A 14276-nucleotide genomic window follows, 5' to 3' on the forward strand; every position below is an offset into this window, starting at 1 on the left:
GCTTCTATCCTGCCTTTCTATTGTACAATAGGGAAACATCTTTGCAAATAAACTTACGGTGTTTGTATCCACACCTGATGAAAAAAAAATCAAATCAGCGAAAAACACGTAGAAAATTAACTCGCTCATAAACTTCACCAATAAACTGTTATTTGCAACTCGCGCAATTTTCCCTCGTTTAATTTCTAGGTTTAAGTCCCTTAATTGCGTTTCCCATTGTACACAATTCATTAGAATTTTCAGTGGCTTTACGAAAAGGGAGGAATGGACAAATACATCAACTCGTCACTCACTCGGTATCTCTGCATTACATTACTACTCGAAAATGCAAATAGGATAATTGTATTACCTCTGTTAGATTTTAATGTTAGACTAAGGAAAAATTTGCATCTTAAAGTGAAACTGTTGCAAGCTGAGATCGTGGTGGATCAGACGATTGCACAGGTGATTTGGCGCCCAGAAAGAAAAATGAAAACTATAAAATTAATGAAAATTTTCAAGACAGCATGACAACGCAATCTTCGAGGCAGACTTCAAAACGATTACTTTTATTTTATAATTTTTACCGACGCTTTCAATCAGTTTTTTATTGCTCTATATTTAGCCACAACATGATGAAAACTATTTCCTAAAGACAAGCGAAGAATTTTAAAATGTTTTGTATTTCAATTAGATTTTGTAGAATATATAATAACGGGAGCCATTATCGGCGATGGTTCTTGATAGTGAATACATCCAAGTTCCCTTTCCGTATTAAAAACCAATAATTTTCAAAAGAATGAACTCCCACGTTTACCAACGCAGATATGCGCCTGTTAAGAACGACTCAATAAATCCGCGTTTAAACTCAAAGTTTTACTTTATTCTGACTAAGGACAAAACCTCCTTGGCGAATACTCGATCTTCACAAGGCAAAATCTCGAACGAAGTAAAAGTACTTGACATTTTGATCCCTGTCACTCATTTTAAAAATACTATAAATTTAACGCAACGTCACGTTCTCCTGAACAGCGCCGTAAGGTTGGCGCGTAGACACTGTGAAGATATACCAGTACAGAACCGAGACGCATTTGGACGGTGGAATTCTTTAAGCCGTGCGACCACGTGGTCAACTTTTCATATCTCCAATCTTGCAACATTCGAATCAAATCTCTGTGTGTCATTTGTGCCTATCCACGTAGAGCACACTTAGTAATAACTTCGATTTTTAATTTTTTTTGTTTTTTTTTTTGTTCGAAACCAAGCCTAACAAACCGCAGAACTATGATTGTCAGTTTCTTGGTCACTTCCTCTTTGTTTCATTTGAAATACTATACCGTGTACATCTTACATTTTCGGGCTCAAAATGCTAAAAAGCAAGACTTTTTTCATGTTCAGCCCAAAAATCAGACGACCTTGTGAAATAAAAACAGTGTATATGCCCCGCCTTGTAAAATTTAGTAGCAGAGACGTCAATCTTTAGTTTTCTGTCATTTTGGAGAAATTATTACTCGCCAAAATAGAAGCTATAATCGGCAGGTATGACTCAGTTACCACTTCTGCAGATGTTTCGTAGTGCATTCAAGTCGAAATTTTCCTTTATACTTTCTCAAAGCCAACACGATTCCTTTTACTTGAGCCATTGTTGCGGGGATCTGAGTATGAGGTTGATAGAAACCGCAGGCCATGAAATCAGCGGTATTATAAATTTACTCAAGATGGCGGACGAAGCCAGATAACGCATGCTTTTGGCTGCCAAATCTGATTTCTCGTGTGTGGAAACTTATTGATCGGAAGGAATCTTTAGAAATGGAGGCAGTAAGCAAGAAGAAGGGTAAGGGTGAAGATCCAGTGGACAAAAAGAAACTGCAGAAATACCACCGAGGAAAGCAAAATCGATTCAAAGTAAGCGAACTGAACGAAGCTATAGTTTTTGTTGTTTTAATTGTTGTTGAGTCAAGGTTTCGTCTAGACCTTGTGCCGAAGCGCCATGTTCTTACTTTAAGACTAACCTTTAAAGTTTTCGCCCATCAGCATGTAAAAGACAAGAAGTTGCGAGGCAAACTTAAGTCATATGAGTCACAACATCAACAAGCAGCAATACAGGCCGCTAGATCAGAAATTCTTCTAACAGAACAACCTGGGTAATTAAAGAACTCCTACTGTTACTTTTATGATTAAATACGTCGTCAAACAGGACTATTTATATGTTAAGAGGAGTAACCCTATCGTTCACTTTCATGTTTTAATAAGAATTCTCAAGTAATTTGTCTTCGAGCAGGTTGTATAGACACCGCGGAAATAGGTTTTTTAAGGCACGATACAGTATTTTATTGGTCAGCGGACTTCCAACGAAACCAAAAAATGCCGCTAACTTTTACAATGTTTTCGCCGTGAGTCAAATCAACAGTGTAAAAAGGCAAAACTTTGAAAGAATACTGTAAACTTAGCTTTGAAACTCCGTTCACCTTTTGGATAGTTCTCAAGCTCGATTATATAATTTGTCAAAGCCGAACTGAAGTTGCACACGATATGAAATTGTTGTTTTTCGCTGGTGGCACGTAAGTTTTGTTTATAGAAGAGCATAAGCACTAAGGCTAAAAATGAGACGGTTTTTGAATGGCTGAAGTGGTGATCTGAGGATGCTGCACCATCAGGTTTATAAAGCAGTGGCTTGAACCGTATAAATCGGTATGTCAACGGCATTCCGGTCAGATTCGCCGAGAAGACAAAATATGCCCGTGTTGCACGGACACCCTATTTCCACTTGTTATTGTACGTATCATAGTTGGCCAAAAACCTATGACTGTAACATGTTTAGGACTGAAGCCCCCAAAAATACAAAAATTGGCTCAACCAGAGGAAGAATAAACCGAGGTATGTTTAAGTACAAAATGTCCATTGTAATGGTAATAAATTAAGTTTTCACTTTCCACCTTAGTTTGTAATTTTTTTTTCTAAGCTGTAATTTTTTTTCTGAGCAATAATTTTACTTTCCCAACAAGTATTTGTTTCCCATCACAATTATAAATGAATAATTTGTAGTATGTCTTTTTTTATGCTGCTCTTCCCTCACTAATCATTTTATTTTATCTATTTCTTTTTGCTTTTTCTTTTCTTTCTTTACTAACTTACTGCCATCTGCAACATAAAATGTAGTAAGCTAACAGAATACTTCTGGTTTATATAGCTCCCTGATTCACAAAGTAACATTACCATCTTGGTACTACTAGAAAACAAATTAAAAAAAAATGTTTAAAAAACAAAAGTACTGTAAGGTAAAATAATTATAATAATATAATTTAATCAATTTATGTGAATAAAGCACTGTATTGTCTTTCCTCATATTGCAACAGCCTTGAATGAATCAACTACCTTCTAAACTTGATTTCTTATATCCAGAAGCTGCCTGAATTATAAACAAAAAACTTATGTTGGGTGTTTATGGAGGTGGAAAGAACATAATGATTATGATGATTAATCTTCCAAATTAGAAATGTCAGGGGGAAATTATCAGAAGTATTTCTGAAGTCAAAGTTGTTTGTTAAAAATGTTCAGGAGAAAATTGATTAGATTAAGCCAGCTGTCAATTCCCAGTTAACACTAAGTCATGAGGAGTAACCAAAAGCTTGTAATTAGCCTGTGTACTGCTGTGCCCATCCAGTCAAATAAACATCAGGGATGGGATATTCCCAAACGTAAACAGTGATAGCACCATACAAATGTCCTTTTTCCAACTTATTACTGGGGAGGGGAGCACTGGTATGACTACACTAGTTGTAGTCAATAAGAAATTCTTACTAATTTCGGCAATATACATATATTTTGCCACCTTGAAAGAAAATGGCTACAAGTCAAATGGGAATGTTTCATAACAATGTTCTGTAGGGATATGATGTAATATTACTGATGGGGATCATAATTATCCTTACAGTGGCAGTGCATGTGATGTGTATGTAAAGCAAAGCAGAGCTAATCTTAAAAAAAAAATGAATGGAAGAAGAGTAGTTGATTGTTTGCATAAATTAATGCAATGCACATGCAAGGTAGTGGAATATACTTCAGGTAAACATACATGTGCCTGTAAAAGTTTCAAATGACTGAGTTATAAAAATACAATAATAATAATAAAGTGGGTTTCATTGAAAATGCTTTCGTGTAAAACAATTAGAACTGTTTGGGAAATTAAAGTAGCTTTTGTTGTGACAGAATAACGCTTGTTTAGTGATGTTTACAAAGGAAGTGGAAATCGAAGAAATTGTGAACTGTTTGCTGCGCTAAGGCTCGACAAAGGTTATTATATAGGCGATTGATTGAGGGCACGGAAAATATGCAATATTTGAGACCGTCCAACATGATCGGTTTATTTATAATTTATCTTGAATTAAGCCTTTATTGACAGCAGTTGATAGTAGATCTCTATTACATGTCTTTAGTATGTGGGTTGTGCCTGTTCACGAGATGACTTGTTGATAAAACCGCAAGTATTTGAAATGAACAAATGTTTTCATATTTTGATTACGGATTATTTTCAAAACACAATAATTACCTGCATCGCTTCATGCTAATAACACTTAAAAATCCAACCAGTCTTCAGACTCGCTGGTAAAGTATCTTACAGAACTAATCTCCTGCTTTGTCTGGATAACTGTCGCTGTTTTTGACAATTCTGAAGGCGAGAGCCTCTGAAGAACCAAGATCGCGCTTTGTAACTGGACGGCCAGCCTAAGTCAGCAAACAGCACACAACTCCAAACAAAATGACTCTCCTATACCGCTAGTTGTTAAAACGTGGTTTTAGCATTAAAAACTAATTCAAAGGATCAAATATAACAAACAAGAAGAAGTATCATGCATATTTTTTCCAACTTAAAACCATACAAAAGGCCGATGTCTTCATATGGAACATATGAAAGCGCTTGGCAGCTTAAAGTTGATGACCACTGACCAGTTACTGTGATGTCACGAAAACGTATTTCCGCGGTGTCGGTTGTATATCCCAGTAAGAAACATGATTGCGTATGGTTAGCATTCAAGTCAAGACTGTGTAATTGTTATGTTGTTTATATCTGTTCAATTTCATTTACGTGTCTTCACTTGGTAGGTTTTTGGAAGCAGAGGGTTTGGAGAAAACCTTTAAATTCAAACAAAGAGATATTGCAAATGCGGTTGATGTTGCAAGTGCCAAGAAGTCTTTTGAGCTTAAACTGGATACATTTGGACCTTATAGAGTAAATTACACCCGTAATGGAAGGTGAACAAAACTTCTTTTTAAGACATTTTGGCCACATGTAAATGCTTACTTTTTTTCCTCGTTTTAGTTGAAGCTATCTAATATCAAAGGCTTCTATAACTGATCTCTTTGTAGTCACTATCTTGTTAGCTGAATCAGAAGATTGAAAGCATTCAGGCAAAAGGTTGAGGGTTTAGAACCAGAAAAGCTTTGTGAAATGCTATTAGTAGAAAAGTACTGGTACTCTTGAAAATCACAGCATGAACTTGATGGTACTAAATAAGTTAACATTTTTTTGAACTTTTAGATTTCTTCTTATTGGTGGGAAGAAAGGTCATCTGGCCACGGTGGACTGGGAGAACAAGAGACTTGGCTGTGAATTCCATGTACAAGAGACTGTGCGAGATATCAGGTAAAGTTCAATCTGTAAGTCTGTAGCACTGGAAATTTTTAATGATCATTTTTTTAAACAAAGATTTCTGATGCTGCTTAATTAGAGTTTAAAACTTTCTGCTGTTCATTGAAATATGTTTTATCTAATTTTTTTTACTGTTTCCTATGTGTATTTTTCAGATGGTTGCATATTGAAACTATGTTTGCAGTTGCCCAAAAGAAAAATGTCTTCATTTATGACAATAATGGAATTGAACTTCATTGCCTTAGGAATCACAACCAAGTTAACAGATTAGAATTTTTACCCTATCATTTTCTTCTGGCCTCAGTGGTAAGTCACTGGCTATCAATGAAATTGTCAAGAGTAAGTGGAAAACTGTTACTGGGATGAACACAACTTGTAATTTTGCAGCCCTTATTTTAACCCTTAAAATCCCAGAAGTGACTAATACATAACTTCTCTTGATATTAAATATCCTAACATTACCCAGCAAACAGGTGACAAGAATACTCAAACTTATCAGTTAGAAGTTATCTTGATCTAGCATGTAATTCTTGTAACTAAAATACAGTGGAACTTCAATTTAATGGAGTGCCAAGGTACTGGGGAAATTGGTTCATTATATTGAGGGTTCGTAATATCGAGGTTCTGTGGCGTACATTTTACTGTAACTTTGGCTGGGCTGAAACTGAAGTATCGTTTGTTATACTGAGGACTTTGTTATATAGAGGTTCGTTAAATAGAGATTCCACTGTCCGAGGAAATGTGTAGCAGTCAAAGAGGAGAATTAACAATCAGATTTTGGGAGTAAAATGATTGTTTAACAAGGTTCTGTGTCAGAAGCTAATATTGTAAACTCATGAATCTCCCAAGCTGAATTTTTTTTTCAAATGGCCCTTTTTCAATTTTTTCATCCTTTTACACTTCTTCATAGGGTGACCATGGAATTCTCAAATATCAAGATGTGTCTACAGGCAAATCAGTCGTCGAATTGTTTTCCAAACTTGGGAAGTGTGATTGTATGACGCAAAATCCATACAATGCAGTCATTCATTTGGGACACTTCAATGGTAAAGATAGTTGTACGAACTAATATTATTAATTACTTTCATTGCAATATCATCAGGGTTTTCCTTTTCAAAGAAAGTTGAAGTCGGATGAAAGGGAGGCAGGCGGAGACAATTTGGGCGAGTAGCGCCCAACCTGAGTGGCGAAGGCGCGAACAACTAGGGGGGTCCGGGGGCATGCCCCCCCCCCGGGAAATTTTAAACATTTGAGCGCTCTGAGATGCAATCTGGTGCATTTTGGGTGCTTAAATTAAGGAAATGAACAGGCTTAACAACACAAGAAATGACAATGTATTTGATAAAATGCAGCCCTTTTCTAGCACGTTGATTGGCAATACCGGGCACATTGCTTATAAATATTAATGTAAAACAACACTCGAATCGACCTGGAAGAATTTCACATAAAGATATACTGACACAGAAATCAAAGGTAAACAAAAATACGAACATCACAGAAAATATTTCGCAATTAATTGCGTCCCACACGATCGCCTGAGACTTACTTTACTTCGGACTTGGCCCAAGGTAATATTTGTGATGCTTTGGCTTAGTGAGAATAAGTAGTTCCCAGTTAAAGTACATCTGTTTTAACTAAAACAGTTAAAAGCGGATAAATCAAGAAGATAATCGACCTTTCAAATAGTAATTTATTTAAATGCAAAAATTGAATAATTTACGTATCTTTAAGCTTGAAGGGATGCCAGTGATACATGACTTGACCGCGCAAACTTGTACTGAATGTCACGTACCAGTACACGCGCAAAAATTCTACTTCGTTTTTTGCTGAAATATGTACTTTTTATCGATTTCCGTTTCTTATACGTCATTGTCAGACAACATACAAAGTGTTTATTATTTATCTAAAATATTTTAAATTATATAACAGCAAGGACTCTTTTAGTCGCCGGCGACGGAGCCGTTCGCAGGCGGCGAAAATCGCCGGTCGCCGGCCGAAAAGGAAAACCCTGTATCATAAAATGGGGGAAATTGCATGGAATTGACTCATCTGTTACTATAATTGTAATATTTTAAACCATACTATAGAAATCTTGTCTGTCCACAAGCTATGGATATAATATTTATTATTATACATTGTAGTCACCATCTGTCTTCTCACTGGCTAAATGCCCACAGTTAATTCTGGGAAACAGCGCAACCTACAGATTATTCACTAATCTGTACCTACAGATTAGTGTCTGAATAGTCTGTTGGTTGCGCACGCAATGCATGATTTCCAGTGAAGCAGTGTCAAGTTCACGGACAGCGAAGTAAGAATGGCTTCTTGATTTGCTTCATCGACCTAGTGAGAAATTGAGAAATTACTTGAAGATAAAGATTTGGAAAATACTAAAAGGTCGACAAAAGTGGCAAAGGAACTGTTCTATGAATACCTCAAAGAGAAAAATATCCAGGAGCCACACGACAAAAAGGAATTAGCCCAAGTGAAAGTTTGTTTACAACACAGTTGTACATTTTTAAGTGTTCAAAAATAAACTGTGTTTGCTGCGATAATGCATTTGGCATTATTTTCTTTGAAACAATTTATAATAAAACAATTATTAGATGAGGTTTTTGTGATATCCGGAATAAACAGGTCTCGGTTAGTGTTATAACACTTACCTCGACCTTGATTATTCTGGATATCACGAAAACCTCATCCAGTAATTGTTTATGATAAGGATTTCTATAGCGCCCTGTCTGTAAGGTCATGGCACTTTACAACTGAATATTTCAGACCAAAAATTTTGTAGTCTAAGATTAAAAATTACATCAATAATGAAGCACAAGTATGTTAAAGTACAAGTTAAAAATTCATATCTAAAAATTAAGATTGAAATTAAAAATAATGATTAAAATTTATATTGTAATATTTAGGCTACTTACATTATTCTAACAGAACTTTAACTAAAATGTTCTTTGAAGGAGAAAGTCTTAGTTGAAGTTTTAAATTTTGATATAAAAGTATCTTGGTGTGGTTTTCAGGCACAGTTACAATGTGGGCCCCAAACACAAAAGATCCTCTTGTTAAGATGTTGTGCCACAGAGGACCTGTACAGTCTATTGCTATTGATAGTAAAGGAAAGTAAGTAAAATGTATTGAGGAACCTACCATAATTGCTTACAGGGCTGAAAAATATATCTAACTTACCCTTTGGAATTAGATTGATATATGGCTTGGCTTGGTTTTTTTTGCAATGAGAAAGTGAGAAAGAAAAGTTCTTTACCTAGCAGGTAATTAAGTGTTCTTCTCATAAATTGTTCCAGTCTGTGGTACATAAATCTTTTTCAACCAGAGATTTCTTGATAGAAAGTTATGCACTCACTTAAAGGAGTTTCATACTTCACTCAGTTACCTGTAGTTATCCTTGGGTGACATTGTCTTTAATTCACACTGTGAATCATACATTGCCACACCGAAAAACAATTGAGAATTAGAAAAAGACTTTTAACCCAGGACAAATCAGATGTCAACGAATTCTATTATAATTATACTAATTTTTTTTTACACCTGTAGCCTTTGCATGGAATAGAACAAACCCTTGTAAATATACAAACTATAACTTACTGTCTGAACCATTGCATATGGTGCTAATCATCAAAAAGTCTTCTGTTTCATAGTCAGTTCTCCAAGCTGCAACTTTTTGGTGGCCATGGTATCTTAACTTGGAAGATAATTGCCAATAGTATGGCACTGAGTGTAGTATGGCAACGTGTGTAGTATGGCACCGAGTGTAGTATGGCACTGTATGTAGTATGGCACCGTGTGTAGTATGGCAACGTGTGTAGTATGGCGCAGAGTGTAGTATGGCACCGTGTGTAGTATGGCACTGTGTGTAGTATGGCACCATGTGTAGTATGGCACCTTGTGTAGTATGGCACAGAGTGTAGTATGGCACCGTGTGTAGTATGGCACAGAGTGTAGTATGGCACCGTGTGTAGTATGGCACTGTGTGTAGTATGGCACCAAGCCCTACCCTCCTACCTCTCATAGGAATTACAACATATACAGAAACGTGCTGTTAAAATTATAGCCCCAGCGTTTCTTACTTAGAAGCTCTTCAGTTTTTAAATGTAAGAACATTAGACGGAAGACGTAGTGAACTTTGTCTTAAAACTCTTGAAAAGATCTCAATAAGAGGTCCTCTTGTTAAACATCTCCTAATGACAAGTCAGCACATACATCACTATCAAAGGAGATGCGTTAGCAAATATATATTGCCTAAATGCAGGACAGAAAGACTGCGTCGTAGTTTTTTCCCAAGTACTAGTCTAGCGTTTAATAATTATTAGACTTTTAGACTACATATATGTTGTAGTTCAATTTTATACTTGTTTCAAATTTTATTTTCCTTTGTTCTCTGTCATGTTAATGTATGATAATGAGTTTGAAACAAAGGAAAATAAAATTTGAACCAAGGATAGAATTGAACAACAACATATATGCCCATTCAACTTGTATAAGCATAAACTTATTTGTAGTTTTATTATAAAACCCATTGTAACCCAGTCCCTCTTTCATCAACTTTTGTAATTTTTTATGGTCGTACGATTGTAACCACTTTGTAATTCAGATTAGCTGCAATGATGGTGGAATTAAACTTTCTTTCTGCTTTTCTTCTTCAATTTGGTCACCCATGTTTAGCAGTTATGTAGCATGTTGTTGGTAATGTTTTTAAAACTTATTTTGATTACAAGTTTATATTTTCTTTTTTCCCAGATATAGGTTATTATAATTTGTAAATGTAGAAAAATGTGAATTAACATACCTGTTGTTTGAAACCGTGTTATCTGATTTTCAAATTTAACTTGACAATGTGAGTCTTTCCAAAAATCAGTTACATGGCGACATCTGGTCTAGATGGAAAAATGAGGATCTGGGATGTAAGAACATATAAGGAACTTCAAGCATATTATACTCCAACCCCAGCAAGTTGTCTGACTATAAGTCAACAAGGATTGCTTGCTGTGGGTCATGGACCCCATATTCAGGTCAGATACTCTGAAGTGGTTTAATCTGTAAATTAAGAAATTCAACAGTTGTTGGAGTCTATGTGCTGGTTTTTAATATTTTTTATTATTCTGATCCTTTTTGTTTTTCTTTCCCATGTGAAACTATCTTTATTTATTTTGTGGCATAAAGAACTTATTTTTTTTAAACTTTACGATGGTTAATTTTTTCATGATGTCAACATGTTGCTGCAGTGTGGTCAATACTGACCTGGACCTGTTGATGTCGATTCTAATTATGGTTACCATAACTAGATTCCACATCGACATTAGTCCAGGCTTTTACTTTCAAGCCATGGTTATTGGAACAAACACCTAAATTGACCTACAGTTTCTTTGTTTACTTAAAGTAATAAGATACTAATGAACTCAGGGCTTGACACTAACTTTTAAACTTACTAGCCAAGTACTAGTGGGTAGTGACATCTTAGATGTTACGACAATTTCAGTTTGTTGACTAGCCAAACTGGTAAGTAGAAATGAAAAACCACCAGCCAAAACTGTATTTCTACCAGTCTGTGGCTAGCTGGCCTCTGTTAGTGTCAAGCCCTGGCATTGATAGGAAAACCTACCAAAATATGCTGAGGAATAGGAATTTAATCCCATTCCAATTCCCTAATGTAGTTTTAACTCCTGTTAGAAAAACATTATGAAATATGCTCAGGGATAGGAGTTTAATTCCTTCCTAATTCTTTAATGTAATTTTAACTCTTTAAGCACTATGAGTGTCTAGCCTCAAATTTCTGCTTCCAGTAATAATGCCAAATCATTCATTAAGATGATTGAATTAACTGAGTGCTAACCTAAGAAGCTTTGATTGTTAAACAAGTTCTCCTTTCCAATATCAAAGGAAATGTATAAAGAAGAGTATAGAGAATATGGAAACTGATGCTAGGGTTAAATGTAGACTTCAGTTTACAAGCTTTGTTATTTTTGAGCCCTCACTCTAATCTTAGTTCCCATTTCCTTGTCGTTGCTGACAGATATGGCGGGATGCTTTCACTCAAAAACAAAAATCTCCCTACATGTCTCATATGTTTCCATCCTGTACTGTGCACAGCATGCAATTCTGTCCATTTGAAGATGTTTTAGGTGTGGGGCATTCAAAAGGATTTGGCAGCTTACTAATACCAGGTGAGACTGCTCATCTTTCAACTCACGTGAGTAACTAAGACAAAATTTTGCCTTACAATATCCTACTGCTAATAAAAATACCTAGTAGCATGTGATAAGAATAAAGTAACACTTTAAAGTAGCACTTTATTCAACATATTCAAATAAGTCACAGATTTAACCCATTAACAAGAACATTTTCTTGCTTGTTACAATAATGGAGAAAAAGAAACATCATAAACAGAACCTTTTCTCTTTACTTTGTTGATGACCAGAAGAATGTAGGCTCAACTCTTTAACTCCCAAGATCTGATTTTTAATTCTTCCCTCTAGCTGCTACACATTTCCTTGTAAGTAAGTCCCAAGAATTTGATGTTAGATCAAGACTACCAACTTACACCTGATAAGTTTGAGTATTTTCATTACCTGTTTGCTGGATAATGTATGGATATTATAGGGAAAAGTTACATGTTAATCACTTCTGGGAGTGAAAGAGTTAAGAGGAGCCTTTTCTGAATCTCATGAACTTTTGTTCTTCATAGAATGGTCTTTTAAAATCTAGTTTAACTAATCTGGGATATTCACTCTGCTCTTTTCAGCTCTGAAAAGTGACATTGTAGTTTTTTCTCTTTAGGTGCTGGTGAACCTAATTTTGATGCATTAGAAGCTAATCCCTACCAAACCAAAAAGCAAAGACAGGAGTTCGAAGTCAAGGCCTTGTTGGAAAAGGTGAAAAATGGAAACAAATTTACTAATCAAATAGCACAGTCTAACCTAGATTATCTGGACCTCAATTATCTAGAGTTCTCAATTGTCCCAATTTTGTCAGAACATTTATTAGACATGATCAAGATCTGTAGCCATATTCTTTTAAAAGATACAGCATTGAACAGTGAAGGTGAGGCAAATTTGTTTTGCCTTCAAAAAGGAAAAGGAGTGCTTGCTTGGGTTGTAACCAATGAAGAACATTGGAATGAGATCTGATTGGCAAAGAGTTGCTTTGTTGCTAAGTGAGATGGGTCTGTTATTTGTAGACCATATTTTTTTCAAAATGTTTTGTAAATGTTTTGTTTCATGGATAAATGTGGCTTTCTTAATTTAATCAGTTTTTGTTCCTCATTTATAGTTATATTCTCCATTATCTGGACTCTCAATTATCCAGACTATTTTGTCTAGTTCCAACGAGTCTGGATAATCAAGGTTCAACTGTTTCTCGTCTCTGGAAAACACACCAGGAATTATGGTTTCATTAAATTTTCCCTTTATTTACTGTTGCTTACTTGCTTTAATTTGCAGATTCAGCCAGAGTTAATAACATTAAATCCAATGGATATCGTGCGTGTTAATTATCAAAAAAAGAGCACAAATATGAATGACAAAGATAATGACGATGAGGAGGTAGGTACAACTTGGAGACACGAGTGTTCCGGGTGAAATTCTTACATGTGTTTATTAATTAAAAAGTAACAATTCAACCAACAACTTATCTGCAGTTAATAATCATTCAAATGTAGCCACCTTTGCTTTTACTCAGGAATCGAATGAGGAGTTTGAACCAAGGCACAAAATGAAAGGTCGTAGCTCTTCAAGAAAGCATCATCTAAGGAAGAAGGGTCATGCTGAACAAGAGAAGAAGGTAAGTAGCCCATTGTCAGAGGTTTTTAAAGAAAACTTGCATCTGTCTGGTAGAACATCATAATTGCAGTTGAGTCCAACTGATTTTACTTGATGAAGTCCCTATGGATAAAACAACCACAGAAATTTCCACACACACTAACTTGATCCCTTCACGTTCATTTTGTCACTTATTGCAAATCAGATCTAATATCTAAGAAATGAGCCACTATTGACCCTCTATAGTTGCATGTTATTTTTGGTTTCAAAAGGTTTTGTAGACATGCCCTCTACACTTTCTTGGACTCTCCCCAAAGGGCCATCTCAGGCCTATTTTCATTTCTATCAAAATCCTATAAAAGTGGATCTTTCTCTTAAGTGGAACCACTTAGTCAGGAGTATTGGCAAAATTATGGGCTGAATTAATCTTGCATGGGGAAAGTATGATTAAGGGTTGTAACTAAAACTGATTATTTGTAATTGTTTTTTAGTATTAAATTTGTTTTTCAGGAAAAAGTAAGACAAGAAATGCAGGAGAAAAGAAAAGAAAGAAGAACAGATAAAATGAATGAAGAAAGATCAGTACAGTCACTGTCTGCGTTAGATAGATTTCTGCACTCCAAAGCAAAGTAGTGTCAATCAACAGATATGACTTATCACTGGAACATTTTGTTTTTGTAAAACAGTTATTGTATAAAAATCGTTGCGAATTCTAACCTTAATAAAAGAAATCACCTGATCATGTGTTGGATTCAACTTGCAACTCTCTGCAACATTTAAATTACAAACTTGATGACTAGTCAAACTACTTATGGAGTTAAGTGTACTCTGGTCAGTACGAAAAAATGCAACATAAAAGAGACAAGTGA

At 35.4% G+C, this 14276-nt stretch overlaps 1 protein-coding gene across 1 annotated transcript; it reads left to right on the forward strand.

Annotated features, from left to right (window-relative positions):
• The first annotated feature begins 1659 nt into the window (after nt 1–1659).
• On the forward strand, nt 1660–14146 carry LOC111340542 (uncharacterized). The gene is made up of 13 exons (XM_022947400.2): nt 1660–1884; nt 2014–2123; nt 5083–5232; nt 5519–5623; nt 5785–5935; nt 6540–6675; nt 8656–8755; nt 10509–10662; nt 11664–11814; nt 12428–12522; nt 13090–13191; nt 13328–13429; nt 13918–14146. The coding sequence occupies exons 1-13, from the start codon at nt 1789–1791 to the stop codon at nt 14038–14040; spliced, it is 1575 nt and encodes a 524-aa protein (XP_022803135.2). The 5' UTR covers nt 1660–1788; the 3' UTR covers nt 14041–14146.
• Nucleotides 14147–14276: the final 130 nt, after the last annotated feature.

The sequence above is a fragment of the Stylophora pistillata genome, chromosome 4, assembly GCF_964205215.1.
Source record: "Stylophora pistillata chromosome 4, jaStyPist1.2, whole genome shotgun sequence".
Classification (NCBI taxonomy): Eukaryota; Metazoa; Cnidaria; class Anthozoa; order Scleractinia; family Pocilloporidae; genus Stylophora; species Stylophora pistillata.